This window comes from Somniosus microcephalus, chromosome 30 (assembly GCF_052327205.1).
Source record: "Somniosus microcephalus isolate GS21.2 chromosome 30, FLI_Smic_1.0, whole genome shotgun sequence".
Classification (NCBI taxonomy): Eukaryota; Metazoa; Chordata; class Chondrichthyes; order Squaliformes; family Somniosidae; genus Somniosus; species Somniosus microcephalus.
In genome coordinates this window covers 21,810,148-21,835,898 of record NC_141016.1, presented here as the reverse complement: position 1 = coordinate 21,835,898, position 25,751 = coordinate 21,810,148, and the positions used below count along the sequence as shown (strand labels likewise).

General features: G+C 48.7%; 1 protein-coding gene across 1 annotated transcript in view; it reads right to left on the bottom strand.

Annotated features, from left to right (window-relative positions):
- The window catches only part of LOC147098006 (tetraspanin-15-like), a 344,298-nt gene that overhangs the window by 242,887 nt on the left and 75,660 nt on the right, over nt 1-25,751 (bottom strand). The window contains exon 3 of the mRNA XM_085971200.1: nt 14,832-14,906. Coding sequence (XP_085827326.1) covers nt 14,832-14,906 — 75 coding nt within the window. The remainder of the gene's footprint in view (nt 1-14,831; nt 14,907-25,751) is intronic.

Below are 25,751 nucleotides of genomic sequence, written 5' to 3'. Positions count from 1 at the left end.
AGGCCAGATCGGGTAAGGACGGCCGTTTCCTTCCCTGCATTCGTGAACCAGTTGGGCTTTTATGACGGTAACTTTTTTACTGATACCAAGGGGCTGGATTTTGCCGGGAAAATGGCAGAATCTGGGGGCGTGTGCCCAACCCGCCCCCCAACCCGCCTCCGCGCCATCTTCCCAGGAGGCGGGTAGCCGACTTGCGCCGGGTCCCGTCTCCTCGAGGCGGAAAGGGGATTACAGCCACTTACGAGCATTATCCCCATTTTTCTGCCAGAGGCGCGGACTTCCCGATGTCGGGAAACCCTGCCAGAGTCACTGAGGCGAGCAGAGGGTCTGCGGGGTGCAAAAAGTTCGTTGTGGAGGTGAGTGATGGGTGCAAGTGCGGAGAGGTGAGTATGTGAGGTGAGTGGAAAGTGATAGAAAAAGTTTACTTACCTTTGTTTCTTCCTGCAGGCTTCAACAGTTGGGGATGCGGAGAGTCTCGCATCTCACCGGCAGAGATGACAGATGGCTGCTGCATTCTCCGATGCAACAACCATCTGATTTTGGCTCACAAAAGACGTTTGATGAGTCTTGAATGCAAGGACTCATCAAACAACAGAGAATGTCAGTGTTTGACAGCTTCACAGAGCTGTCAAACAATGACAATTCATCTGTCAAAAATTTTTGACAGATGAAATGTCATAGGCTGACGTTCTCTGTAACTGGCTTCCCCTTAATTGGCCTGCTGAGCCCGCTGGGCGGGCTTAACAAGGTTAATCAAGGGAAAATAGCGTGGGTTGGTCACAAGTCGATGGAGGTGGGACTAAAACCCGATAAGTGGGAGTCCCGCCTCCAACGCACCCCCATTGACAAAATCACCCCCCCAGATTTTTATTTCCGGATTTTTTAAAAACTTTCTCAAACTACCATGGTGGGATCTCAACTCACATTCTTTTGGATTATTAGTCAGGGTCTCAGGATTACTACGATAGCAAAATACTGCAGATGCTGGAAATCCGAAATAACAACAGAAAATGCTGGAAAAACTCAGCAGGCCAGGCAACATCCGTGGAGAGAAATTAGAATCGACGTTTCGGGTGAACCCTTTTTCAAAATTTTTGCACCCCTTTGTCTTGGGTTTCCCTCCCCCCCTTTCCTTTTTTTTCTCTCTCCCACATGGCAGCTCTCTCTCATCCTGCCAGAACACTTCACACCTAATCTGAGCCGTCTTTTGTCTCCACTGTCCTATTACCATCTCGTCTGGTTTTGAATACCTCTTAATGTCTCTTTACTTCTTTTGTTCTATCGCAGCCCTGCCTTCGATCTATTTCATTTCCTTTCCAGTTTTGAAAAAGGGTTTTGACCTGAAACGTCGATTCTAATTTCTCTCCACGAATGTTGCCTGGCCTGCTGAGCTTTTCCAGCATTTTCTGTTGTTATCTCAGGATTACTAGCCCAGTGACATAGCCACTATACTACCGTTGTTGATGAAGTGCCAGCTCACAAGCTGCATTTCTCCACGACATAGCAACAGGCGGCTCGGAACACTCAGAAGGCTGCATTTGTCAATGAAATTCCCTCTGGTTTGAAAAGAAAAAGTGGAAGATCCCAACGATGTGACACTCCAAAAGAAGGACTTTTTTATTTTAAGGCAGTTTCATTGCTGACCCGAATATCTCAGTCTCGGGTTGCGAAACAGCCAAATGACCGCCACACAGAGTGTTAACTGGCTGTCAGGAACAGAGCTAGTCTTCAGTGGGTCATGCCCATTCACCCAGAGTCTATTAACTGGCCTCCTCCATCACATTTGTCACAAGGCCAGCTGCTTGGTTTTGGAATTATGATTTAGGGTGAAGACTCTTTATCGACCTGGACTTGCACGATCAGGTTGGAGCTCAGTCACATAGGTCCAGTACAGTGCTGCTTTTGGCAAAGTGTTTGATCGAGTGCTGACATTAAATGAGCCGAGATGATTGTGTTTTTCACCTCCAGAGTATATGTTGCCCTGATACTGCCTTAAACAATCTCCTCACCCAGGACACAATTGCCGGCTTTCAGGGGTGCATGCTGGCATCAACGTTCTGCCATACATCTCATGCCCGTACTCTGTAGCTGGGACCCAAGGTTCCCTTCCGCGCCCCTGTACTGATATCATTATTCTACCCCCCACCCCATGATTATGAGAAACAGTCTATGGCCATTGACAGCACATGGACCACACAGATTCGCTGCTTGTCAGTTGGCTGTGCAGTTACTGAACGCAACCAATCCATCAAAGCACTCTCCTGAATTCCCAGTGACAGCAACAACAACGTGCATTTATATAGCGCCTTTAACGTGGTTGACGTAAGAAAACTACTAAGCACTTGGTCTAAGCGTTAAACAAAGCTTTAATCAACTGTTTTACAACATGGAGGTCTAGTTGTGACCTTCACTAGTTCCTGTTAAGAATGTCCTGCGCAAGCTGGGCCCGTGCCTGAGTAGTTATACTCTCCCTGGACAGCGCCACCCGTAGGCTGCGCAGTATTATTTCATAAGTCTTTCTTTCATGAATGACTGATTCATGTCAGTGGTAAATCGTCCCAAGGCGCTTCTCAGGAGCGGTTATCAGGGAAAAATTGACATAAGGAGCTATTAGGGCAGGTGACCAAAAGCTTGGTCAATGAGGTAGGTTTTAAGCAGAGAGAGGGAGAGAGGCGGAGAGGTGTAGGGAGGGAATTCCAGCGCTTCGGGCCGAGACAGCTGAAGGCACAGCCGCCAATGGTGGAGCGATGAAAATCGGTGATGCGCAACACAGAAATAGCTTTCCAAATTACAGAACTTTTATCAATGGCCCTTAAAGAACAGCTCTATAGCAGGGGAAACACCGAGTAGTAATATAGTGTCTCATAGAAACATAGAAGATAGGAGCAGCAGTAGGCCATTCGGCCCTTCGAGCCTGCTCCGCCATTCAACGAGATCATGGCTGATCATCCAAACCCTAGCACCCGGTCCCTACACCGACAGCCATCCCACCCAAGCCCTATCCCAGTAACCCCGTAACCCCACGTATTTAATCCCCCCTAACACTAAGGGCCAATTTTTATCATGGCCAATCAACCTAACCCGCACATCTTTGGACTGTGGGAGGAAACCAGAGCACCCGGAGAAAACCCACGCAAACGCGGGGAGAATGTGCAAACTCCACACAGACAGTCACCCGAGGCCGGATTTGAACCCAGGTCCCTGGCGCTGTGAGGCAACAGTGCTAACCACTATGCCACCAGAGCTAGCAGATAACAACAACAACTTGTATTTATATAGCACCTTTAATGTAGTAAAATGTCCCAAGGCGCTTCACAGGAGTGTTAAAAGACAAAAAATTTGACACCGAGCCACATAAGGTGAAATTAGGGCAGGTGACCAAAAGCTTGGTCAAAGAGGTAGGTTTTAAGGAGCGTCTTAAAGGAGGAAAGAGAGGCAGAGAGGTTTAGGGAGGGAATTCCAGAGCTTAAGGCCTAGGCAACAGAAGACACGGCCACCAATGGTTGAGTGATTATAATCAGGGATGCTCAACAGGGCAGAATTAGAGGAGTGCAGATATCTCGGGGGGTTGAAGGAGATTACAGAGATGGGGGGGGGGGGCGAGGCCATGGAGGGATTTGAAAACAAGGATGAGAATTTTGAAATCTAGGCGCTGCTTAACCGGGAGCCAATGTAGGTCAGCGAGCACAGGGGGAGATGGGCGAACGGGACTTGGTGCGAATTAGGACATGGGAAGCCAAGTTTTGGATTACCTCAAGTTTACGTAGGGTAGAATGTGGGAGGCCAGCCAGGAGTGCGTTGGAATAGTCAAGTCTAGAGGTAACAAAGGCATGGATAACCAATCAAGAACGTGCATTTGTATAGCACCTTTCCCATCCTCAGGATGTCCCATACCTTTGAGTAGGGGTTCTCCAGCGTTAAAGCACAGGCTGCTGACAGTGGTTGAGTGAGCTGGACAACCACTGAAGAGTTTCAATTTCCATTTTTTCAGTTCATGTGGACTAGTGGTGTTGTTTTCTCCATTATCTTTCAAAGGTACGGTGTGCTGAAGTGTCCAGGGAGGCCCGACTACAAGTGTCAGAGCAGCAGGGCTCACAGCAAAGTGGTTTCTGCCAGACTGCCCAAGAACTGATCGAAGCTGCTGTAGTCATTTGGCCGACTGTCATAAGGCAATGACGCACTGTGTGGCAGCTCTGGGAGTCAGTCAGCTGGCTGAGGCGAACAAATCAGTGCAGAGGTTCCTGAGGTGAAACAAATATTGCCGAGTCCAGAAAGGACACCCTTCATCGTAATACGCACAAAATCACATTGTTAAAACACAGGGGGCTAAAAATTGAGTAGCGCCCCAAATGAGGTGCTAACTTCGCTGGGGCGCTAAAAGAATTAGCGCCCCAGCGAAGTTAGCACCTCATTTGGGGCGCTACTCAATTTTTAGCCCCCTGTGTTTTAACAATGTGATTTTGTGTGCTGGAAATTGAGTGGTTGTGCCCCAAGAGGGAAGCGGGGCGCTACTGGAAGCGCCCCGCATCCCTCTTGGGGGCGCTGCGAGTGAATATCTTGGCGCTGCGGCACATTGCGGCACGTCGCACCGTGGTATTGCAGGCTTCCTCCCCTTCTTAAAGGGGAGGGGCCTTGTGCAGCGCGATCTGGGGCCCAGCTAGGCCCCCGGGGATCGGGAGTGTAGGCAAAAGAGCCTGACACCCAAGAGAAGTGCCGGGCACTTGGAGCGCAGCCGGCACTCTGTGGGGGGGGGGGGGAAGGGGGGGCGGGTCAGGAGGCCGGGGACAGGAGCGCAGGCACGTGCTGGCAGGCGGCCAGCAACAAAAATGGCCGCCCCGCACCTCGCCTTTAAATTGCGCCTCCCCGGCCGCAGGTACACCCCCCTGACCCTGTTGGACATAGCGTCTGGCGGTAAATCAGGGGGTGCTCCCGAAGATTGCGGCCGGGGCGCGAGCGGGGCGCTGCGCACACCAATGACATCATCGCCAGCGGCGCAGCGCTACTGGTTAGCGCCACCACTAACCTCCCGCTGAATTTTGCAGGAGGCGTGGGCAGTGCCGCGCCCAGGCGCTAGTTGGTTTGCGCCCCACTTAGCGCCCTCTTAAGGCGCTAACGGGTGGCGCAACCAACTGAATTTTTCCCCCAGGGGGTCACCTGGCAACAAAAGCTAACCAAGGCTGGCCTCTTCTGTAACCAGTAGCAACCTCAGTGAATGCACCAATGCACAGCTGTTGATGATTCTGCTATACCCATTTACACCTCTTCTAGGCCCGCCTTTTGTTTCTTTACTTGTCCCAGTACCATCTCCTTTTGCTTTGTACAATCCTACCTTTTGTCTTTTAGAATCATAGTCATTATACAGCACAGAAAGAGGCCCTTCGGCCCATCGTGTCTGTGCCGGCCATCAAGCCCTGTCTATTCTAATCCCATTTTCCAGCACTTTTAATCTCTCTTGCCTTCCACCCTATCACAGACCTTCCCTTTTGTTCTTTCCTTCCCCCCTTTCCCTACCCCCATGCACTTGCTTAAAATCTGTTACAGCTCTGACTTTTTCCAGTTCTGACGAAGGGTCACCGACCTGAAATGTTAACTCTGTTTCTCTCTCCACAGACGCTGCCTGACCTGCTGAGTATCGCCAGCATTTTCTGTTTTTATTTCAGATTTCCAGCCTCCACAGTATTTTGCTTTTGTATTAATGTTTGTCCCATCCCTGAGCTTAACCCTGAGATCCTCCCCTCCCAGGATTGCACCATATTGTCAGGACAGTGTCGGCAGACCATTCTGAGCACAACCCAGTTTGACCCTGTCTCTCTCACACTTTCCAGCGGGCAACCCTGGGTGGGGAAAGGCAGTGGGAGGTCTGGCTGATTTCTCCTTTTCCCTCACCATGACAACAGTGGCAGCCCCAGCAATGTCCCAGTGGCTCCCGGCTGGAACCTGGGGATGCCCAGCCTTGAACTGGCTCAGGGTCAGGCCTCAGCATGAATGCGCTCACTGAGACACTGGGAGAGTCAACCAGTCCCGCTTAGAAAAGTCAAGCTGATTCCAACGGCCTGTAGTCTACAAACAGCGCAGTATTGTATTAGATAACGCAGTATTATGTTATAGATATATGCTCTGATTAGGCCATTGTCGGACCAAATCATTGATAATCCTTTCAAAAATTATTAAAAACCTGTTTGCTCAATTGGTTAAGATAGTGAGCTGCCTTTACATAGTTTCAAGGTAAGGGGCAGGAGGTTTAGAGGGGATTTGAGGAAAAAAAAATTCACCCAGAAGGTGGTTGGAATCTGGAACTCACTGCCTGAAAGGGTGGTAGAGGCAGGAACCCTCACAACATTCAAGAAGCATTTAGATGAGCACTTGAAACGCCACAGCATACAAGGCTATGGACCAAGTGCTGGAAAATGGGATTAGAATAGACAGGGCTTGAAGGCCGGCGCGGACACGATGGGCTGAAGGGCCTCTTTCTGTGCTGTATAACTCTATGGGAGAGAAATTCAGTTGGCTGCGCCACCCGTTAGCGCCTTAAGAGGGCGCTAAGTGGGTCGCAAGCCACTGCCCATGCCTCCCGCTAAATTCCGCGGGACGCTAGTGGTGGCGCTAGCTGTTAGCGCTGCGCCGCTACCGATGACGTCATTGGTGTGCGCAGCACCCCGCTCAAGCCCCAGCCGCGATATTTGGAAGCGCCCCCTGATTTACCACCGGACGCTATGTGCGGCCGGTTCAGGGGGGCCTACCTGCGGCGGGAGAGGCGCAAATTAAAGGAGAGGTGCAGGGCGGCCATTTTTGTTGTTGGCCCCCTGCCAGCACTTGCCTGTGCTCCCGTCCCCGGCCTCCTGAACCACCCCCCGCCCCGCGGAGTGCCGGCTGCGTTCCAGGAGCCCGACACTTCTCCTCGGTGCCAGGCTCTTTTGCCGGCACTCGCGATCCTCGGGGGCCCAGCTGGGCCCCAGTTCACGCTGAACAAGGCCCCTCCCCTTTAAGAAGGGGAGGAAGGCCTGCAATACCGCAGCGCGATGTGCCGCAGCGTGTGGCGCTGCGGCACGTTGCGGCACGATATTCAGTCGCAGCGCCCCAAGAGGGATGCGGGGCGCCTCCAGTAGCGGAGCGCTTCCCTTTGGGGCGCTTCCACTGAAATTCCGGCAGGCGGCCGCGAATGCTTCCGGGGCGCTACTTTTAGCGCCCTGGCGAGGCTGGCGCCCCAAATGGGGCTATAGTCAATTTCTACCCCTATGACTCTAACCAACTGAGCCATCAAACGAGGTAGAAACATAAGAAGAGTAGACCATTCAGACCCTCGGGCCTGCTTCACCATTCAATTAGATCATGGCTGATCTGTACCTCAACTCCATTCACCCACCTTGGTCCTAACCTCAGCAGCTTCTTAGGGGGAAAGGTTCCAGATTTCCACTACCCTTTGTGTGAAAAAGTGCTTCAGGACATCACTCATCAAAGGCTCAGCTCTGATTTTAAGATTATGCCCCCCTCGTTCTTGACCCCCCTATCAGAGGAAATAGTTTCCCTGTATTTCCCCTATCAATTCCTTTTAACGTTTTAAACACCTCGATCAGATCATCCTTCAGACTTCTATGCTCAAGGGAATACAAGCCTAGTCTATGCAACCTGACCTGATTATTTAACGCTTCAGCCCCCAGAATGATTCTGGAGAATCTACTCCGAGGCTAATGTATCTTTCCTGAGGTGCAGTCCCCAGAAGTGAATGACCAAGGCTCTGAAAATGAGTGAGCCACAGGAATGATCTCAGCCAGTGCGGCAGCTAACCTCAGCCCTCCAGAGTTACAGAAAAAATATGGTCAGGGTTGTAATGTCCGTGTGTAATTGAGACACATGTTAGTTATAACAGGTGTTTACTGAATGGAGACAAAACTGGAACTACTATACAAAGTTACTACACAGGCTTATATACAGGGGTGGTCACTACTGGTACTGCAGTATACAGGGGCTGCAGAATATAGTTCCTTCTTCAAGGTACATACACTACAATTCCTCCCCTTTTAGCTAAACAGTACATAACATTCGATTAATAATTAAATAACATATTTACAATTACAGTTGCTATATACATTAGCTGAAGTTAATCAATTATAAATTCAGTCTTTGAGGAGGCTTCCTGATTCTGTCCGGATAACGCCTCTTTGGGGTATCAGGTTCTTCTGGCAAAGTTGATTCAGGATCAACGTCGTTGTTTGGTTCGTCTGCTTCCAATATCACCGATTCTGAGGTAGATGCAATTGGTACTTTGGTTTCATCACCAGGTGTATAGGATCGTGGTGTAGATTTGACGTTTTCCAGTGACTCTAGAATCTGGTCAGCATGGCGTCTTACAATGCTCTCTCCAACGTCCACGGTATACATTAGAGGTCCTTGCCGTGTGCAGATCGTTCCTGGCTGCCATTTCTCTGTGCGGTAGTCCCGGGCCAAAACTGGTTGACCTATCTTGAAACTCCTGGTTGGCCTTTCATTCATACTCGGAAACTGCCTGTTCTCCACATCTCTTCTGATGTTTGGCTTAACCAAATCCAAGCGGCATCTTAGTCTTCGATTGAAGAACATCATGGCTGGAGTTTGGTTGGTGACCGCATGTGTCGCATTCCGGTAGGCAAACAAGAAGTTATCCACCTTGTGTTGTAGGGGTATGTCTTCATTACACATTGCCTTGATAGCCTTCTTGAATGTTGGAACGAACCTCTCAGCCAATCCATTGGTGGCTGGATGATATGGGGCGGATGTGTAATGCTTAACACCATTGTTCTTTAAGAACCTCCGGAACTCTTCAGACACAAACTGTGGTCCATTGTCGGAGCAAATCTGTTCAGGCAGCCCATTCCTGGCGAATATGGTTCGTAAGACTGTGATAGTTTTTTCTGTGGTGGTTGAGGACATTTTTATTACCTCTGGCCACTTTGAATGTGCATCCACCGCAATTAAAAACATCGAGTCCATAAATGGACCAGCAAAATCAATGTGTACCCTTTGCCATGGGGATGAGGGCCACTCCCATGGATGTAGAGGGGCTTGTGGTGGGGCGTTTTGGACCTTCTGGCATCCTGTACAGCTCTTGGTCATCTCTTCGATTTCTCTATCGATTCCCGGCCACCACACAAACGCTCTAGCTAAGTTCTTCATTTTTACCCCTCCCAGATGACCCTCATGAAGCTCATTGAGCACTCTATCCTTCAATTTGGGTGGAATTACTACTCTGGATCCACACATCAAGGTTCCTCGGCACACTGACAGCTGTTCTCTTCTCGGCGAGAATGCTGGCAACAGTGGTTCGCCATGTGCTGGCCATCCCTTCACCGTTAAATCACAGACCCTGGAGTGTGTCGGGTCATTTCGTGTTTCCTTTTCTATGTTTGCATTTGTCACAGGTAGACATTTGACTATGGTAGAGTGGAATATCTCCACAGGATCCACTGCAGGTGCTTCTTCCACCGTCGGCAACGGTAGGCACGACAATCCATCAGCATTCCCATGCTGTTTAGTTCCTTTGTACTCGATGTCATATTGGTGAGCCCCTAGGAAAAGGGACCACCTCTGTAGCCGTTGTGCTGTCATTATCGGAATGCCCTTCTTAGGGTTGAAAATGGAGACAAGAGGTTGATGATCAGTTAGTAGAGTAAATTTCTGTCCTTGCAGGTAGTGATTGAACTTCTTCACCCCCACACCAGACTGAGGGCCTCTCTGTCAATCTGGGCGTAGTTACGCTCGGCTGCAGTTAACGAGCGTGACGCAAAAGCTATTGGCCTCTCTGAACCATCAAGGGATTTATGTGACAGTACCGCTCCAACGCCGTAGGGAGACGCATCACACGCCAGTCTTATCGGTAGTGATGGGTTGTAGTGAGCCAATACTTCTCTTGAAGTGATCAGGCCTTTACACTTCTGAAAGGCCTGCTTACATTCGTTGCTCCATTTCCATGCTACTCCAGTTTGTAGCAGGGCGTTCAGTGGGTGCAGAATTGTGGACAAATTCGGCAAAAACTTACCGTAGTAATTCACCAATCCGAGGAATGACCTCAGTTGCGACACATTTTCAGGCGCTGGAGCCTTAACTGCCGCTTCAATTTTGTCAGGGGACTTATGTAACCCCTCTTCATCAATCAGCTGGCCACAATACGATATTTTTTTCTTAAAAAACTCGCACTTGGGGCGATTGGCTCATAGCCCATGTTCTCCTGGTCTAGTGAGCACCTGCTCTAAGTTGGAAGGTGTTCACTGTCATTTTCACCTGTCACTAGGATGTCGTCCAAGTAACACTGAGTCCCCGGAATCCCTTGCAGGACTTGTTCCATCGCTCTTTGCCATATAGCCGGAGCTGATGCTACTCCGAATACCAGTCGATTATACTGGTAAAGACCTTTGTGAGTGTTTATCGTGAGATATTTCCTAGAGGATTCTTCAACCTCCATCTGCAAGGTCAATTTTTGTAAAACGTTTCCCTCCAGATAGTGAGGCGAAAATATCTTCTATCCTCGGAAGAGGATACTGTACTGTGTGAAGGACTGGGTTCACAGTCACCTTGAAGTCCCCACAGATGCAAACCTTCCTTGGCTCCTCAGACTTATTGTTTAACGTTTTCTTCATGATAGGAACGATGGGTGTCGCCCACTCGCTCCAGTCTACCTTAGATAACACGCCTGCATTCTCCAGATTCTCCAGCTCTGCCTCGACGGCTGGGCGAATTGCATACGGTACCGGTCTTGCTTTGAAAAACTTGGGAATTGCATTCTCTTCTATTTTTATCGAGGCGGTTACGCCTTTAAGAGTTCCCAGTTCTTGTTGAAATACCTCTTTAGCATTAGCTAAGATTTCTGACAATCGTCCAGGTGTGACGTCGTCATCCTTTTTACCAGCCACCGTCAGTGCCTGAATGGAGTGCCAGTCTAAACTTATCTTTCTGATCCATTCACGTCCCAATAACGGTGGTCCACCATCTTGCAGTATGTACAGATACAATTTCTGTATTTCCTTGCCGTTGTATTCGACAGGCACCCTTATTTTCCCTCTGGGGTATATTTTCTGCCCCGTATATGTCTTCAAGACAATGGATGTGTCTTTCAAGGGTATGTGTGAGAATAGCCGCTCGTAGTCTCGTCGATTCATGACGGTCAGGGCTGATCCTGTATCCAATTCCATTTTGACTTGGGACCCTGCTATCGTGAGGGTGACCCAAATGGTTCGGTGATCCTCTTTTGCAATTACATTGTATAGTTTGAGACAGCTTAGTCTCTTGTTCCCGGATTCACTATCGCTCTTCTGGTCTACGGAACTACTGTCCGTCATCTTTTGTACTTTCCTGTACTGTTCCTTAGTAGTCTTTTTGTTGTCGTTAGTCTTCTTCCCGGACCTGCAAACTCGTGCAATGTGTCCCATCTTTCCACATTGCCTGCATGTTTTGTCCTTGGACCAGCAGTCCTTCTGGTCATGGGTTGTTCTGCCGCAGCGATAACATTTTTCAAACCCCCGTGTCATTTCATGGGTGCCGTATTCCTGTGGCTTTTGCTGTATTTCCGCAGCTCCCCTTGCTGCTGCTTCGTATGATACTGCCACGCTGAAAGCCTTATCTAGCGTCAGCTCTTTCTCTGAGAGTAACCTCTTCTGGGTTCCTTCACTCAGGAGTCCACAGGCAAATTTGTCCCGTAGGGTATCTGCCAGTCCTGCTCCGAACTGGCAGTGCTTTGATAGCTTGCATAGTTCCGTAAGGTAATCAGCATTGCTCTCATCTTTATGCTGATTTCTCTTGTGGAATTTAAATCTTTCTGCTATCAGCAGCGGTGTAGGATTTAGGTGTTCCTGTAGGATATCAACAATTTTGTTAAAACTCTTCGCCATCGGTTTGACTGGAGTAATCAGGTTCCACAATAGGCCGTACGTTCTTGCGCCCATTAAGTTTAGTAGTACCGATGCCTTTTTCTCATCGGTTACTTCATTTGCCTTGCAATATACTTCGACTCTTTCCACATACGTGGTCCAGCCTTCTATTGCATTATCGAAGGCAGTGATATTGCCAGTCTTCGGCATCTTGGAGATCTAAGATGGCGCCTCCCGCGCTTTGCCTTCTTCCCCGATTGAACAAAATGGCGCCTCCCGCGCTTTGCCTTCTTCCCCGCTGGATTAAGATGGCGCCTCCCGCGCTTTCTGTCTTTTCCGCTGCTGCCAGCGCTGTTGCTGGCGTTTTTATGCCTTGATGGCGACGCCCTATGGTCTTCGCAGCAGAGATTTGGCAGATGGAATACAATACTGGAAAGTGTGAGGTTATGCACTTTGGCAGGAAAAATAGTAGAGCAAATTATTATCTTAATGGCAAGAAACTGGAAAGTACTGAAGTACAAAGGGATCTGGGGGTCCTGGTGCACGAAACTCAAAAGGCTAGTATGCAGGTGCAGCAAGTGATTAAGAAGGCCAATGGAATGTTGGCTTTCATTGCTAGGGGGATAGAATATAAAAATAGGGAGGTATTGCTTCAGTTGTACAAGGTATTGGTGAGACCGCACCTGGAATACTGCATACAGTTTTGGTGTCCATACTTAAGAAAAGACATACTTGCTCTCGAGTCAGTACAAAGAAGGTTCACTCGGTTAATCCCGGGGATGAGGGGATGGACATATGAGGAGAGGTTGAGTAGATTGGGACTCTACTCATTGGAGTTCAGAAGAATGAGAGGCGATCTTATTGAAGCATATAAGATTGTGAAGGGGTTGGATCGGGTGGATGCGGGGAGGATGTTCCTGATGATGGGTGAAACTAGAACTAGGGGGCATAGTCTTAGAATAAGGGGCTGCTCTTTCAAAACTGAGATGAGGAGGAACTACTTCACGCAGAGGGTGGTAGGTCCATGGAATATGCTGCCCCAAAAAGCTGTAGAAGCTACATCATTACATAAATTTAAAACAGAAATAGACAGTTTCCTAGAAGAAAGGGAATTAAGGGTTACGGGGAGCGGGCAGGAATTTGGACATGAGTCTAGGTTCGGATCGGTCATGGCCCTGTGGGTAGCGGAGCGATCCCGGGGGCCGTGTAGCCTGATCCTGCTCCAATTTCATGTGTCTAATTCTGTTAGATTCAGGAGATAGTTCTGTGATAGTAGATTGGCGGTTAGGATCAGATCAGCCATGATCTTATTGAATGGCGGAGCAGGCTCGAGGGGCCGATTGGCCTACTCCTGCTCCTATTTCTTATGTTCTTATGTTCCCCCCGCGCTGCTGCCAACGCCGCTCTCCGCGGTCCCCGTGGCAAACTGCAGCTCCTCGCGGCTTTCTGCGCTTCTAATTTCTTTTTCTTTTATTTTAATTACTGTTCCCATCGTCAGAGCAGACCCTATGGGACACTTCCCTCCCTCTTCTCGGGTCTGTACGCTGCCCGGCTTCGTAGCACCGGCCGCGCCCTGTGTGCTCCACCCTCTCTCTCCTCTTCCCGACAACGCTGCTCGGCCCCGTTGAAAAGCCACCCGATCGAGCTCTAGCCCGCCGCAGCCCAGGAAGGATCAGTGTACTACCTGCCACCAGCCCGATTAGCTGGAACACCATAGACTGGATAACCAAGCCCAGCTCTCGACAGCCTCTCCTGCAAATCTTCGAATTCGATGAATCAGAGGGCGGTTGCCCACGGTCGACGCCCGTTTCTTCTGTTTGTTTTTTGTTTTTTGGATTTCTTCTTTCTGGCTTCGACCTCTAATAACTTCGCTTCAGGGATGGATCCCCGTGAGGTGGTGCAGAACTATAGGTAAGTTCGGATCTGTTCGTCGCCAATGTAATGTCTGTGTGTAATTGAGACACGGACTGCAGAAGTTGGTTATAACAGGTGTTTACTGAATGGAGACAAAACTGGAACTACTATACAAAGTTACTACACAGGCTTATATACAGGGGTGGTCACTACTGGTACTGCAGTATACAGGGGCTGCAGAATATAGTTCCTTCTTCAAGGTACATACACTACAAGGGTCCCATTCCCAACTGCTAACCCCCTCCTCCTTGATGTGCCCTTGTGTGGACTTCAGGCTCAGCAGTCAAACCCTCTGCTTTTAAGGAGCTCACTGTCTACCATCACAAATTGAACATGGACCATGTACAGCAGGTACCTCAAAGCACTGGAGAGGTACCACCAATGCAGCTCTGTAAGATCCTGCAAATCCATTGGCAGGATAGGCGCACCGTCATTGTTCTTGCTCAGGCCAACATCCCCAGCATCGAAGCTTTGACCACACTTGATCAGCTCCGATGGATGGGTCACATTGTCCGCATGCCCGATACGAGTCTCCCAAAACAAGCGCTCTGCTCGGAGCTCCGACACGGCAAGAGAGCCCCAGGTGGGCAGAGGAAATGCTTCAAGGACACCCTCAAAGCCTCCTTGAAAAAGTGCAACATCCCCACCAACACCTGGGAATCCCTGGCCCAAGACTGCACAAAGTGGAGGAGAAGCATCCGGGAAGGCGCCGGACACCTCGAGTCTCTTCGCCGGGGAGCAAGCGGAAACCAAGCGCAAACAGCGGAAGGAGTGCACGTCAACCCAAGCACCCCACCCACCCGCCCCTTCAACCACCGTCTGCCCCACCTGTGACAAAGACTGTAGGTCCTGCATCAGCCACCTGAGAAATCATTTTTATTGTGGAAGCAAGTCATCCTCGGTTCCGAGGGACTGCCTAAGAAGAAGAACATTAAACGATGCTGGTTTGGGAGAATTACTTGGGGGGGGGGGGGGGGACGAATGACTGACACCCGTGGATCGCAGCTCGAGGAGCTTCTGCCTTCAGGAGGAGGGGAGAAGACTGGCAGGGGGAAGAAAAGGAAAAGCAAACTGACGTACCTTATTCCGACATAAAAAGCTGACGATTATGAAAACCAATTGCAGAAGCAGCACGGCGACCAGTGTCCACTTAAACTGCAGGAAGGAAACAAGAAAACAAATGATGAGCTCAGGCACCGGCGACAACTAGGGTTAACTTGGGTCAACAGCTTTTTGATCGAAGGGATAAGCGAGAGAGTAGATTCTACTACCTGCGCACACTGAGGGTAGAAGATTTCCTATTCATTGAGTGCCGATAGCTTCTGATGAACTTATCCCCAGTACTCAGACATGTGTTTTTTAATGGATTTTTGAACTTTTCAAGGCGAGGGGTGTTAGTAGCCAGTATCACTGCCAACAACAACACATTTATATATAATATAAAATAACAACAGGAACTGTTCTGACGAAAGGTCATCGACCTGAAACATTGACTCTGTTTCTCTCTCCACCGATGCTGCCTGGCCTGCTGAGTTTTTCCAGCGTTTTCTGTTGTTATTTCAGATTTCCAGCATCTCCAGTATTTTGCCAACGCATTTATATAGTGGTTTTAACATAATAAAATGACCCAAGACGTTTTAGAGGAACATAATCAGACAAAAGTTGACATGAGCCAAAGAAGGAGGCATTAGAGCAGGTGGCCAAATGCTTGGTCAAAGAAGTAGCCTTTAAGCAGCATTTTATTGGAGGAGAGAGAGGCGGAGATTTAGGGAGGGAATTTCAGAGCTTAGGGAGCAGGCAGCTGAAGACACGGCTGCTAACATTGGGGAGAAGGAAGTGGGGGATGCACAAAAGGCCAGGGGTGGATCACATCCAGATCAGGCAAGGCACAGTTCGATGCAGTGTAAAGCTTTCCCCTCTCAACCCCAACCTACTGCGCCATTGTGACGATTTTCCCCCCTCCATCTCCTATGGGCTTTGGGAGTGAGGCAGCCAACTTTGTGCCGAACTGGGGACGAGGGCCCAAGGCCACTAGGAACGAGATGGAGACTGTTCAAAGTCATTTCATGAACACAGCAGAGGAATGAAAATTCTATCCCATCAGTCTGGCTGCATCTGAAGCCGGGACCAAGAGGCGAAATGGCCGTGCCTAACCCAACTCCCCTCGGGTAACACTCACGATCCCTCTGGTCTGATTCGTCGGGCTCCACTTTCACCAAAAGCAAAAACCTTGCAAGTCCATACCCTGCAGGTCCATACCCTGCGGCTCCATACCCTGCGGCTCCATACCTTGCGGCTCCATACCCTGCAGGTCCATACCCTGCGGCTCCATAACCTGCGGCTCCATACCCTGCAGGTCCATACCCTGCAGGTCCATACCCTGCGGCTCCATACCCTGCGGCTCCATACCCTGCGGCTGCATACCCTGCGGCTCCATACCCTTCCTCGCAACACCCTCTGCTCTCTGCACAGATGCTGACTGGCCTGCGGTGTGTGTGTTCCCAGCCCTTTTTCTGGTTTTGTTCCACTTTCAGATACTTCCTCATGACACTGCTACAGTTCAAACATTATTGGAAGAGACCTGTTCAAACCTGGCCACCAATGGCTGAAGCTTACCGTCACTTCTGCACAAACATGGGCCAAACTGCAGCCTCAATGCTTGGTAGCCACATGCAATGGATATTTGTGACCCCTTCCTTTTAGGCTTCTGCTTACGGTACTAGATGAGAGAGTTGTACGATAGGAATGCATCCTCCATCTTTCCACAACAGCAGAAAAATCACAGATAGGTTACCCTCAGCTTTTTGACAGTGTTGTGATGAATTTAATTGAAAATGCATTTCCTTTCTCCTCAGGACCCATTTCATTTATTATGCAAATACTATAACCAGCTTGTTTTCTCTGAGGGCAATCATAATATTCATCATTCCATGAGTCATTAAGGTTAGGTGTTTTCACTCGCTGTGTATAGTCGACCTGTTGTAATCAAAAAGGCTTATATAGCATGAACATTGTGCTATTGAAATTAAAACCTAAGGGAAATGTCTTTCTGACTGTAGGAAGGAAAACAAGCACGTTATTAAAAAGAGAAATTGCATTTACCTTTTCACTCTTGGATAAATCAATCTGAATTCAAGTTACTTTGATTACAGCAAAATGTTCAAGTCTTATTCATTCAGAGCTCAACTAAGTTGATATGCCTTTGCTTCCCTCCCCACAGGGAACATCTCTCGCTCTTCCCCTCCTCTCCCTCCCCACCCCGCCACCTGTCTTACCCTTACCCAGGTCAATAATCACAGCTGTTGCCCCTTCCTCACTCAACCCCACCCTCCCAAAAAACTCTGGGGCCTATTTTCCCACAGGTGCGGGGAATTGTCGGGTTCCCACACGAATGTCGGGGTTCCCACACAAATGTAAATGGGTCTGCCAGATTGATGCAATTTTCCCTCAATCGGCCAATTCATTTCCAGCGTGTGGGAACCCTTGCTAATTGACTATTTCCAGTCAGAAAGCCCCACAGTATGATGTCATCATTCATGGTGCTTTTAAAGTCGATAGCAAGCATTGCAACCTCTGCAGGCTTCCATACGAACCACACAGGATGGCAGAGGAGCCTGCAGCAGCTGTGGCCAGTGCCAGACCCCGAGCTGGCAGCAAATTTGACGAGGATTCACTGCAGGCATTATTGGATGGGGTGAGGGCCCACAGGGAGGTCCTCTTCCCTAGGTCAGGGAGGAAGAGGTCTCCCACTGAGACCAAGGCTGCATGGATGCAGGTGGCAGCAGATGTCAGCTCGCTGGGAGTCACCAGAAGAACCTGGATACAGTGTCGGAAGCGATTCCATGGCCTTCACCGTACAGGAAAAGTAAGTATGAAGTTTCCATCACCCTCAAACTGATCCCCATTGCCTTTCCCCAACAGCACTCAGCTTCAGCACTCTCTTCCTGTTTGCAGTATTGCAAGTAACCTCTCTTCCAGTGCGACCCTAGACAATCGGTGGCGATAGGCACCCGGACCGGAGTAGGACCACAGTCAAGCCCAATCACGCACTCCTCTCGTCTCCACATACTTTCCAGCAGGAATCACATGGCAGTGCTTAGAAGTTGGATTCCTGGCCGATTCTCGCCTTTTCTAACTCAGCGGCACCCCCTATCGACTCCATGACGGAGATCAGCTCAGCCTTCCCGAACCTGCTGGTCTGTACGGCTCAGTTGCACACCGCCTTTACTAAACGAGCCATCGATCGCGGTTACATGAAGTTGCTAGGGCTCCCTCAATGACTCAGTGAATAAATGCACCACTGTATGGTCCTGAGCCACACAGCCCAGGAAGATCCCAGGCTCAACGACATCTAGGCAAAAAGCTGCGGGTGCTGGCAATCTGAAATAAAAACAGAAAATGCTGGAAATACTCAGCAGGTCAGGCAGCATCTGAGGAGAAAGAAACAGAGTTAACATTTCAGTTCGATGTCTCCACAGATGCTGCCTGACCTGCTGAGTATTTCCAGCATTTTCTGTTTATATACCAACAATATCGATGTTTCAGTGGGGGCAGGGTTGGGAAGTGTGCAGTTGCTCTCCGAGTCCCTATGTGGGGCAGGCAGAGGAGCCATGCAGAGTTTCCAATTGCAATTGCTTTCAGTGGCGCCTGCTGTGAAGGCCATTGGTGTTTAGCCATGGTGTAGTGTGTAGCACTCTCGTCTATGAGTCATAAAAACATAGAAGATAGGAGCAGGAGTAGGCCATGCGGCCCCTCGAGCCTGCTCCGCCATTCAATGCGATCATGGCTGATCATCCAAATTCAGTACCCGGTCCCTGCTTTCTCCTCATACCCCTGATCCCTTTAGCCTTAAGAAATATATCCAACTCCTTCTTGAATATATTTATTGAATTGGCCTCAACTGCCTTCTGTGGTAGAGAATTCCACAGGTTCGCCACTTTCTGGGTGAAGAAATTCCTCCTCATTTCTGTCCTAAATGGCCTACCCCTTATCCTTAGACTGTGACCCCTGGTTCTGGACTCCCCGACCATCGGGAACATCCTTCCTGCATCTAGCCTGTCCAGTCCTGTCAGAATTTTATAAGTTTCAATGAGATCCCCTCTCATTCTTCTAAACTCCAGCGAGTACAAGCCCAATCGATCCAATCTCTCCTCATACGTCATTCCTACCATCCCAGGTATCAGCCTGGTGAATCTTCGCTGAGCTCCTTCCATGGCAAGAACATCCTTCCTCAGATAAGGCGACCAAAACTGCACACAATACTCAAGGTGTGGTCTCACCAAGGCCCTGTACAACTGCAGCAAGACATCCTTGCTCCTGTACTCAAACCCTCTCGCTACGAAGGCCAACATACCATTTGCCTTCTTAACCGCCTGCTGCACCTGCATGCTTACCTTCAGCGACTGGTGCACAAGGACGCCCAAGTCTCATTGCACTTCCCCTTTTCCCAATCTATTGCCATTCAGATAATAATCTGCTTTCCTGTTTTTGCCACCAAAGTGGATAACCTCACATTTATCCACGTTATATTGCATCTGCCATGCTTCTGCCCAATCACCCAACCTGTCCAAATCATCCTATAGTTTCTCGGCATCCTCCTCACAGCACACACGCCCACCCAGCTTTGTGTCGTCTGCAAATTTGGAGATATTACATCTAGTTCCCTTGTCTAGATCATTAATATATATTGTGAATAGCTGGGGTCCAAGGACCGATCCCTGCGGTACCCCACTAGTCACTGCCTGCCACTTGGAAAAAGACCCGTTTATTCCAACTCTTTGCTTTCTGTCTGCCAACCAGTTCTTTATCCAAGTCAATACCTTGCCCCCAATCCCATATGCCTTAACTTTACACGCTAATCTCTTATGCGGGACATATCGAAAGCCTTCTGAACGTCCAAATACACCACATCCACTGGTTCTCCCTTATCTATTTTACCAGTTACATCCTCAAAAAATTCCAGTAGATTAGTCAAGCATGATTTACCTTTTGTAAATCCATGTTGACTTTGTCTGACCCTGTCACTGTTTTCCAAGTGCTCTGCTATTACATCTTTTATAATGGACTCTGAGCATTTTCCCCACTACCGATGTCAGGCTTACCGGTCTATAATTCCCTGTTTTCTCTCTACCACCTTTTTTGAATAGTGGGGTAACATTAGCTACCCTCCAATCCATGGGTACTGTTCCAGATTCCATCGAATGTTGGAAGATGATCAGCAATGCATCTACTATTTCTAGGGCCACTTCCTTAAGTACCCTAGGATGTAGATTATCAGGCCCTGGGGATTTATCGGCCATCAATCCCATCAATTTCCCTAACACCATTTCCCTACAAATGCTGATTTCTTTCAGTTCCTCCCTTTCATTAGACCCTATGTTCCTCGACATCTGTGGGAGGTTATTTGTGTCCTCCTTTGTGAAGACAGAACCAAAATATGTATTTAATTGGTCTGCCATTTCTTTGTTCCCCATTATAAATTCCCCTGGTTCTGACTGCAAGGGACCTACGCTTGACTTCACCGATCTTTTTCTCTTCACATATCTATAAAAGCTTTTGCAGTCAGTTTTTATGTTCCCTGCAAGCTTACTCTCATATTCTATTTTCCCCTTCTTAATTAATCCCTTTGTCCTCCTTTGTTGAATCCTAAACTGCTCCCAATCTTCAGGTTTACTGCTTTTTCTGGCCAATTTATATGTCCTCTCCTTGGATCTTATGCTATCCCCAATTTCCCTTGTTAGCCACGGTTGAGTCACCTTTTTTGTTTTATTTTTATGCCAAACTGGAAGGTCGGAAGGTCGTGAGCTTGAGTCCCGCTCCAGAGACTTGAGCACATAATCCAGACTGACACTTCAGTGCAGTGCTGAGAGAGCGCTGCACTGACAGAGGGGCAGTACTGAGGGAGTGCTGCACTGTCGGAGAGGAAGTACTGAGGGAGTGCTGCACTGTCGGAGGGGCAGTACTGAGGGAGTGCTGCACTGTCGGAGGGACAGTAGTGAGGGAGCGCTGCACTGTCGGAGGGGCAGTAGCGAGGGAGCGCTGCACTGTCGGAGGGGCAGTACTGAGGGAGCGCTGCACTGTCGGTGGGGCAATACCGAGGGAGCCCTGCACTGTCGGAGGGGCAGTACTGAAGGAGTGCTGCACTGTCGGAGGATCAGTACTGAGGGAGCGCTGCACTGTCGGAAGGGCAGTACTGAGGGAGCACTCCTCCATCAGACGTGCCATCTTTTGGATGAGTCATCTGCTAAAATACACTACGATAATGAATTCAGTTTCTGGCAGAAAATACTTCTTTAAGTTTTGCTTAGTTTATGAATAATGTGGTTTGCAAAAAAACACCCAAGATAACAAAGAGACAAAGGCATTCACCAGCAGGTCAGTGGAAATTAATCTTCACCCATTGTAAAAAGGCAGACTGCTGACACCCGCACACCCACACACAAAGAATCCAGCAAATCACCAGCAGCAACTCACATAGCAATAAACTAGCTCCTTCTAAAAAATTAACAAATCACTGATGGGCCCCACTTCAAAATATCCCCCACTGCAGTTATCTGAGAGAGTCAGGGCCCCTTTTTAAATGACCAAAATTAGCCTTCAACGTTCCTTGTTTATTTGTCAATTCTATAGACTCCTTAATGAGGAGCTCCCAGGAAACACATTCATTAAAAATATATTTAAGTCTTCAATAAGTCTGGATTTTATGATCTGGGTCTTACATACAATGAATTATTTTTGACTTTAAGGCAAAGCTGGTAGGGAAGTTGCACACAGCAAGATCCCATAAAACAACAATGGGGCAAAAAGACAGAAAGAAAGAGAGAATGGAAGGAAGAAATAAAAGAGAGGAAAAGGGGAGAGAAGCAGAGCGAACGAGGAAGAAAGGAAAAGGAGAGCGAAAGAGGGGAAAGAAAATAGGGAAGGAAAGGGGGAAGGAAAGGGGGAAGGAATGAAAGAGGAAAGGAAAGGGGGAAGGAACGAAAGAGGGAAGGAGGAAAAGAGGGAAAGAGGTAAGGAAAGAAGGAAAGTGTCATGTGCCATATGAAGGGTGACACCTCTGGCAACACAGCAGTCCCTCAATACTGTGTGTCGGTCGAGGTTGAGTATTCTAGCAGTGTGGCTTGTCTACTCTATAGATTGGGGGAGAGGAAGGGATGGGAAGAGGTCTGAATTCATTTCTCTGAATTCCATAATTCAATCTGCATGTTTCGCTGTCAGTGTTCTGGTGCTTTGATTTGTTCATACAGTAGAACAGGTGCACATGACAGACCAAATGACAAATTCAGTGCCAGGAAATATTCAGTTCAGATCCTACATAATAGAAATGAAAACTAAGTAATAATTAAATTTCTTGGTTCCTTCAACTACAAAGCATCTGGTGGAAAATTAGCATCAAGTCACATCTCTGCTGTAGACAACATGAGAAAACATGTTACATAAAAGATGACAATCGGTTACTTGAAAAGAAAGTTGCTCATCACTCCATCACGCACTCTCAGCAAGAGAAACATTCATCTTTCGGGAGAGTTTTCACTCCAGCCCCAGAGTATCTCCGGGCAGAAGTTGCAAGGTTCTGCCGCCGATGGCGAGTATCAGCAGACACGAGCAAGGTTCAGAGATAGGGCAGTCCTGACTCCGAGCCCCACACTCCATGCCAGTGGTGGTTTACCACTATAAAGAGCAGATTGTCTGGTCATTCATTTGCTGCGGCTGGGAGCTTGCTATGCGCAAAGAGCCTGCTGCGTTTGCCTACAAGACAACAGTTCAAAAATACTTCAAAAATAAAGTCATTGGGAAAAATTCAGTATCGCCCCGTTTGGGGCGCCATTATCGGCCGTGCGCAAAGTTTAGCGCCTGGCGCTAATTATCGCCTCCGACAGCAAACTTGGCTTTTATCGCCCCTGGAGGTGATTGGAGCGCTAAATCAGGCGCTTCACACCTGTCTTAAGGCGCAAAGGCCGAGGAGCGAGGCGCTACCTCAGAGCGCTGGTGAAGCAAGGAAGGGCAAATCAAAATGAACCTGCAAAGTGCTGCTCAGTACCCAAAACTCCTTCACACAGCGTTGAATCTCTCCAGAAGTCTCTCTCTCTCTCTCTCTCTCTCTCAGAATGCGTGGTGCAAAAATGTCACTGACAAAAAAAGGCAGGAAGCGGTCGCCTTTAAATAGCGCTCCCCTCGTCCCTTTCTAACTGCAAAACGCTCCCCTCAACCTGTCGTTGCTAGCGGCAGGTGGTAAGGCAGGGGGCGCCACTCAATATCCGGTCCGGGGCGCTGCGCACTCGACTGGCGTCACGATCTGCCGGTGCAGGAGATCGTGGCGGCAGTGTTTAGTGCCACCGCAAAATGTCTAGTTAATTTCGCGAGCGGCGCAAACATCGCCGCGCCCGGGTGCTAGTTGCTTTGCGCCCCAATTGGCGCCCTCTTAAGGCGCTAACAGGAGGCGCAAACAACTGAATTTTTCCCCCATTGGCTTTGAAGTGCTTTGGGGAGTCCTGAGGGCTAATAGGGCACGGCTTAAATAAAATTACTTTCCTAGCATGCTATTCAGTTGCATGCGTTTGTGATTGAGGTCAAAGCAGAGCCTCTCTCTCCCATGGGCTTTTCATCGTGCTTTGTACCTGGCCAAGTGTCAGGTAGCCAACCTGTCCCCAAGCATTTGTTCTCAGGATTTGGGCATCGCTGGCAAGGCAGCATTTATTGCCCATCCCTAGTTGTCCTGAGTAAGTGGTGCTGGACCTTCGCCTTGAACTGTTGCAGTCCTTCTGTTGATGTGTTCCCACAATTAGCGTTAGATAAGGAATTCCCAGATATTGGCCCAGCCACTGATTAAACTGGTTTCTGCAAAGTGTACAAAAGGAACAAAAAATCGGAGATGCACAATGATGTAATAAAACTCACTACGCACTTGGTTCGAGTATAAATCAAGGCTTTAATCAACTTGTTTCAAAACATGGAGGTCTAGTTATCTTTCACTAGTTCCTGTTTACACAATGTCCTGGGCAAGCTGGGCTCACACCCAAGTATTTATACTCCTTGGACGGCGCCACCAGCTGGCCGTCCAGTGTTATTTCATGAGTCTTTCTTCATGGATCATAAGATTCATAACACAAAATAGGCCAGAATTGGAGGAACATAGAGTTCTAAGAGGGTCGTAGGGCTGGAGGAGATTACAGAGATAGGGAGGGACGTGGCCATGGAGGGATTTGAACACAAGAATGAGAATTTTAAATTCGAGGCGTTAGTGGACCAGGAGCCAGTGTAGGTCAGCGAGCAGGGGTGATGGGTGAATGGGACTTGGTGCGAGTTAGAATACGGGCAGCAGAGTTTTGGATGAGCTCGAGTCTACGGAAGACAGAAGATGGGAGCTGGCCAGGAGAACATTGGAATAGTCAAGTCTAGAGATAACAAAGGCATGGACGAGAGTCTCAGCAGCAGATGAGCTGAGCCAATCAGCCTAACCTCGGTGGTGGGAAAATTATTGGAAAGAATTCTGAAGGACAGGATAAATCTTCATTTAGAAAGACACGGCTTAATCAGGGACAGTCAGCACGGATTTGTTAAGGGAAGGTCGTGTCTGACTAACTTGATTGAATTTTTTGAGGTGGTAACAAGGAGGGTCGATGAGGGTAGTGCGTTTGATGTAGTGTATATGGATTTTAGCAAGGCTTTTGATAAGGTCCCACATGGCAGACTGGTCCAGGGCAAAGTGGCAGATTGGCTCCAAAATTGGCTCAGAGGCAGGAAGCAGAGGGTAATGGTTAATGGTTGTTTTTGTGACTGGAAGGCTGCTTCCAGTGTGGTTCCACAGAGCTCAGTACTAGGTCCCTTGCTTTTTGTGGAATATATCAATGATTTGGACTTGAATATAGGGGTATGATAAAGAAGTTTGCAGATGACACTATAATCGGCTGTGTGGTTGATAATGAAGAAGAAAGCTGTAGACTGCAGGAAGATATCAATGAACTGGTCAGGTGGGCAGAACATTGGCAAATGGAATTCAATCCGGAGAAGTGTGAGGTAATGCATTTGGGGAGGGCTAACAAGGCAAGGGAACACACTATAAATGGTAGGACACTGAGAAGTGTAGAGGAACAAAGGGTCCTTGGACTGCAGGTCCACAGATCCCTGAAGACAGCAGGCCAGGTAGATAAGATGGTTAAAAAGGCAAACGGAATACTTCCTTTTATTAGTCGAGGCATAGAATACAAGAGCAGGGAGGTTATGCTTACACTGTATCAACACTAGTTAGACCACAGCTAGAGTACTGCGTGCAGTTCTGGTCACCACATTACAGGAAATGTGATTACACTAGAGAGAGTACAGAGGAGATTTATGATGACGTTGCCTGGACTGGAGAATTTTAGCTATGAGGAAAGATTGGATAGGCTGGGTTTGTTCTCTTTGGAACAGAGGAGGCTGAGGGGAGACTTTATTGAGGTATATAAAATTATGAGGGGCCTAGATAGAGTGGATAGGAAGGACCTATTTCCCTAAGCAGAGGGATCAACAACCAGGGGGCACAGATTTAAAGTAATTGGTGGAAGGTTTAGAGGGGATTTGAGGGGAAATTTCTTCACCCAGAGGGTGGTGGGGGTCTGGAACTCACTGCCTGAAAGGGTGGTAGAGGCAGAAACCCTCACCACATTTAAAAAGTGCTTGGATGTACACTTGAAGTGCCGTAAACTACAGGGCCACAGACCAAGAGCTGGAGAGTGAGATTAGGGTGGATAGGTCTTTGTCGGCCAGCGTGGACATGATGGGCCGAATGGCCTCCTTCCGTGCTGTAACTTTCTATGATTCGATGAGGCAAGGGGCGGAGACGATCGATACTACGGAGGTGGAAGTAGGCGGTCTTGGTGATGGAAACGATATGGGGTCGGAAGCTCAACTCAGGGTCAGCTAGGACATCGAGGTTGTGAACCTGCTGGTTCAGCGTCAGACAGTGGCCAGGGAGAGGGATGGGACCGGTGACCAGGGAACGCAGTTTGTTGTGCAGATCGT